Source organism: Loxodonta africana, chromosome 5 (genome assembly GCF_030014295.1).
Source record: "Loxodonta africana isolate mLoxAfr1 chromosome 5, mLoxAfr1.hap2, whole genome shotgun sequence".
NCBI classification, from domain to species: Eukaryota; Metazoa; Chordata; class Mammalia; order Proboscidea; family Elephantidae; genus Loxodonta; species Loxodonta africana.
In genome coordinates, this window is record NC_087346.1 from 78561942 (window position 1) to 78567549 (window position 5608).

Here is a 5608-nt window from a genome sequence, read left to right on the forward strand (position 1 = left end):
GCCTTACTGCTGCAGATTAAAATAGACGCAAAGCACAACGTTAAGGCCTGTGCATTTAAAACCTGTATTTAGGACTCTGACTTCAGGATTAAGTTGATATTTTTATTTTGGAGGGGGTGAAAGATGAGAATCATAGTTCCATTTTTTAAGAAAAAATCATTTCTATATACAATAAAGATGTTTTCAAGAAATAGTTCATGTTTTGGAAAGTGAAACCTAATTCACTCCCACAGAAAAAAAGGGGGTGGAGGGAAATTCCATAACTAGGAAGCCACAATAAATATAAACGATACCTTCAATTATGCAACGTGGGACTTCCCCAAGGATCAGACAGAAGATTCTGCTGAGTCAACTGTAACACTATCCAATCAGAGTTAGGGAGGGAAAGTGCCGCTGCAGATAAATGCTCTGTCCCAGCCCCACGTTTTCCGAGACACTCCTCAGCTGTGTGCCCACATTCCGAGCCTGCCACAGAGGGACCTCCAGTCTCAGCACCATGGACCAACGTGCCATTCTTCTTCTCTGCCTTATCTTTCTGACTCTGAGTGGGACTCAAGGTAAGGAACATCAAGAGATATTTAATTTGTAAAGTCCGAAATAGGACTGGGTATAAATTCTATAAATACAGAAACAGCGTATTTGCAAGTTTCATAGTCTGCCTATAAACGAGAGGTAAATGAGCAGAGATCCCCTCTGGCCACATAGTTTATATGAATGGCTGAAGTCAGAGAAGCAAGTAGAATAAAAGAAAGAAGGAAGAAGAGAGGCAAAGCAGAAGGGGAAAGGGAAAACGAAGTACAGAAAGAGAAAATTTGAGTTAATAAGAGAGGGAGTGAGACACAGGTTACTCCTTAGTTAACTCAGTTTAAATAACCACATGAATTGTGCTCAAGGATATGATTTTATACTGAACAAGTTACAATTTCATTCTCCCAGATAATAAATTGATTAGTCATTCAGAGCTGTGTTATAATGGGATATATTCTTTCTCAGATTAAGTGACTATGCAATGACATGGGGATATAAAAAAAATAGGTTCCAGTAAATACCTATACCCAGATTAAATACCTAAAATGAAACCCTGCGCTAACCTGCCCTGCTGTACCTGTCTCTTTTCCCACAGGAATACCTCTCTCTAGAACTACACGCTGTACCTGCATCAAAATTAGTAATCAACCTGTTAATCCGAAGTTCTTAGAAAAACTTGAAATGATTCCTGCAAGTCTATCTTGCCCTCATGTTGAGATCATGTGAGTAAAATCCCATCTTGTGATCACCTCTCTGGTTGTAATCATTATTAAGTATGTGACAATCTTAAAACATGAGTAAAGAGTTTGTGATGATTCTAAGACTTATGTATATAGCAAGGGGAAAAAGCTAGACTCAAGCTCCTGACTTCAGAACTGTATATTCCATTCAACTGTATATGTTTTATTGGCCCAATCTTGTTTTAAATATTTCTCTCTCCTATTTACTTCTACAGTGTCACAATGAAAAAAAGTGGGGAGAAGAGATGTCTCAATCCAGAGTCTAAGAACGTCAAGAATATATTGAAAGCCATCAGAAAGGAAAGGTAGGTTTGCTGTTGCTTGCAGAAGAACTGCAATCTTGAGATGTTAGAAATATTTGCATTGGGTTTTGCTTTGGGATCCTTGGTTTAAATGTATTACCACCATGCCCTCCTCTACCTCATCTCCATAGCGAGGTGCCATCTTGTGTGGCATCTGAAGTTGTCCTGATTACCTGTCTAGAGATGTCAGTAGGTCACTTCAATCTTGAGACAGAGGTATAACTATCCAAGAAGAGCTTCCATATTTCCCCCCAAGCCTTCCCTGGCCTAAAAAAAGCAGTCCCTGGAATCCATAGGATGGCTGTGTACAACAGAAAAGCTCAACATGCCCTTTACCTGGGACCTTTTGGGTTGTATATGAACTCTGTATGTTCCAAAGCAGAACTCAGGCTGAAGCCAGAGTTGAGAGTATGACACTTCCACATCCTCTTTCTCTTCTTACAGGTCTACAATGTCTCCTCGGAAGCAGAGAGAAGCATGATAACTGTACTGCTGACAAGGATGGACCAGACAGAGGCTGCCTCTGCCATCACTTCCCTATGTAGGGTGTATGTCAAGCCCTAATTGTCCCTGGTTTACAGTTCTCTGAAAACGTGACCAACCATAGTCACCAGATAAGCTGCTACTTCCTACTGATGTATGTATGAAGATGGATGGTTCATCATCCTGAACTCTTTCAGTAATGACTCTGCTCTGGCATTATACTGTAAGCTATGCCGAGGTGCTACATTTTTTAGTGAATGTACCAAGTCCTAGCTCTTCTACCGACACTTTCTCACTTTCCTATCTTCTAAGGGTTATTTTTCAGTCTCTTGGCTTATCAGAGTTCTCAGAATCTCAAATAACAAAGAGGTATGCAATCAAAGCAATGATATAACCTGCTTCTTTCAGAAACTTAACTCCATGGACTTCTACTGCCATTCTCTCAGGGGTCACATTTTGACATTGGTTGTATACACACAATTCTAAATATATACAGGAAGCTAGAATTGTCTGGAAATGTATATGTAAATACTATTTAATGAAAAACTATACAAAACAGTAGAATTTTTAGATGTATATGTTTCTCATATTTTTTTAGTGTTTATGGACTAACTTGTATACTATGTACTACACATGAATGAATAGTGGGAAAAGTATGTGCTGGAAGGTTTTCAAATAAAAACGATGTGCTTGCCTGAGAATATTAAGAAAGATTATCTGACTGCTGAGAGGCCAAAACCATAATAAAGTAACTGTAACTAAGATGAAGTGTCTTGTGGTGATCTGACTGGGGCATTTATTTCATAAGAAGGTGAGATTAGAGAATCCATGGGCTAGAGTAAAATTTGGGATGGGCAGAAGACAAATGAGTTTGAGAATTATCACATACCTTCCAACAGTAGTCTCCTGAAAGGACCATCACATAGGAGTCTTACAGAACTAACGTGGCTTAACAAAGCATGGCCTGAGCTTCAGATCCCTACAGTCAACTTCCTCTGAGACATTTCCACATGGATATGCCACAGGAACTTTAAACTCCAAAATATTTTAAATTAATTCCCCTCTCCCCCACATCTATTTCTCCTTCTCTATTCTAATCCTAGTTAATAGCACCATCATTCCCTCAATTCCCCAGACCAGAAACCTGGAAGTAACTCTATACTCCTACCTCACCTCCCACATCCAATTAGTCACTAAGAATATATTTGCATACATTTACTTAACAAATAATTAGTATCTAGAATACATAAAGAAATCCTAAGAGCAACGGCATCACTAAGGCTGGTGTCACCCATTGCAGTAACCCCTGGTGTCACCCCTGCCATGGACCTCATCCCATACCAGACCATACAGAATCTTTAGTAATGTTTATTTCCAATTTTAGTCATAGAATAGTGTGTGATAAATACAGTTTTAAGTTTCTTAAATGTAGTATTTCTCAGATTATAAGAATACTTACAAAAAATTTTTTATGATTTTCATTGTACTTTAAGTGAAAGTTTACAAATCAAGTCAGTCTCTCACACAAAAACCCACATACACCTTGCTACACACTCCCAATTACTCCCCCCCAATGAGACAGCCCGCTCTCTCCCTCCACTCTCTCTTTTCGTGTCCATTTCGCCAGCTTCTAACCCCCTCCATCCTCTCATCTCCCCTCCAGACAGGAGATGCCAACATAGTCTCAAGTGTCCACCTGATCCAAGAAGCTCGCTCCTCACCAGCATCCCTCTCCAGCCCATTGTCCAGTCCAATCCATGTCTGAAGAGTTGGCATTGGGAATGGTTCCTGTCCTGGGCCAACAGAAGGTCTGGGGGCCATGACCATCGGGGTCCTTCTAGTCTCAGTCAGACCATTAAGTCTGGTCTTCTTACGAGAATTTGGGGTCTGCATCCCACTGCTGTCCTGCTCCCTCAGGGGTTCTCTGTTGTGTTCCCTGTCAGGGCAGTCATCAGTTGTAGCCGGGCACCATCTAGTTCTTCTGGTCTCAGGATGATGTAGTCTCTGGTTCATGTGGCCCTTTCTGTCTCTTGGGCTTGTAATTGCCTTGTGTCCTTGGTGTTCTCTTCATTCTCCTTTGATCCAGGTGGGTTGAGACCAATTGATGCATCTTAGATGGCTGCTTGCTAGCGTTTAAGACCCCAGACACCACTCTTCAAAGTGGGATGCAGAATGTTTTCTTAATAGATTTTATTATGCCAATTGACTTAGATGTCCCCTAAAGCCATGGTCCCCAGACCCCTGCCCCTGCTACGCTGGCCTTCGAAGCATTCAGTTTATTCAGGAAACTTCTTTGCTTTTGGTTTAGTCCAACTGTGCTGACCTCGCCTGTATTGTGTGCTGTCTTTCCCTTCACCTACAGTAGTTCTTATCTACTATCTAATTAGTGAATGCCCCTCTCCGACCCTCCCTCCCTCCCCCCGCTTGTAGCCACAAAAGAATGTTTTCTTCTCAGTTTAAACTACTTCTCAAGTTCTTATAATAGTGGTCTTATGCAATATTTGTCCTTTTGCAACTGACTAATTTCACTCAGCATAATGCCTTCCAGGTTCCTCCATGTTATAAAATGTTTCACAGATTCCTTACTGTTCTTTATCAATGCATAGTATTCCATTGTGTGAATATACCATAATTATCCACTCATCCGTTGATGGGCACCTTGGTTGCTTCCATCTTTTTGCTATTATAAACAGTGCTGCAATAAACATGGGAGTGCATATATCTGTTCGTGTAATGGCTCTTATTTCTCTACGGTATATTCCAAGGAGTGGGATTGCTGGATCGTATGGTAGTTCTATTTCTAGCTTTTTAAGGAAGTGCCAAATCGATTTCCAAAGTGGTTGTACCATTAACAAAATTGTTTTGTTAAAACTTTCTGCATTGAATCACGACATTATTAGCTACAACAGTACTAGTAAATGAATTTTTTTCACCTTCTTTTCATTTAATTACTACTTCATTCTCAAAAAAGTTGACATAGGTTCACAAATACTAATTACCACAATATCGTAGCTAGAAGACCAGAAAATTTGATAGAATCAGTAACTATAAAAACTCTAGCAGCAACAAAAACAACGGTGCATGCCTGTAGCACATGTAGACGAAATCACATGATTCGAAGCATCATTGTAACTGGGTAATAATGACAGCTCTGACCGGAGTGCATTAGAAGGTTCAAAGAGTAAACTTGCATAGGGGTTTAGCCTTGTAGGTGTGTTGACACATGTAAGCTGGGCTTATGAAAAGTGTTTTTGTTGTTTTAACTAACTACAGAGATATTTTTATAAAAAATAATAAATTTCTACAGAAACGCTGCATGAAAATTTTATAGACAGTCATTTTGGTGTTGCCCCCTCTGACAGCATCACGTGGTATGGTCCACACCATCCACGCACCCTTCTAGTGACGCTGCTACCTAGGAATCCCTGGGTGGTGCCAGTAGTTAAGTGCTCAACTACTAGCCAAAGTTTGTGGTTTGAACCCACCCAGAGGTAACTCAGAAGACAGGCCTGATGATCTGCTTCAGAAAGGTCACAGCCTCTGAAGAAAGGCCTG

General features: G+C 40.4%; 1 protein-coding gene across 1 annotated transcript; it reads left to right on the forward strand.

Moving 5' to 3' along the window:
- The first annotated feature begins 422 nt into the window (after positions 1-422).
- On the forward strand, positions 423-2815 carry CXCL10 (C-X-C motif chemokine ligand 10). The gene is made up of 4 exons (XM_003414212.3): positions 423-557; positions 1124-1250; positions 1484-1573; positions 2015-2815. The coding sequence occupies exons 1-4, from the start codon at positions 497-499 to the stop codon at positions 2049-2051; spliced, it is 315 nt and encodes a 104-aa protein (XP_003414260.1). The 5' UTR covers positions 423-496; the 3' UTR covers positions 2052-2815.
- The last annotated feature ends 2793 nt before the right edge of the window (positions 2816-5608 follow it).

Coding starts and splice junctions, on each gene's coding strand:
- CXCL10 (XM_003414212.3), top strand. CDS start 497: ATGGACCAACGTGCCATTCTTCTTCTCTGCCTTATCTTTCTGACTCTG. Junction 558..1,123: donor GACTCTGAGTGGGACTCAAG/GTAAGGAACATC, acceptor CTTTTCCCACAG/GAATACCTCTCTCTAGAACT. Junction 1,574..2,014: donor AAAGCCATCAGAAAGGAAAG/GTAGGTTTGCTG, acceptor CTCTTCTTACAG/GTCTACAATGTCTCCTCGGA.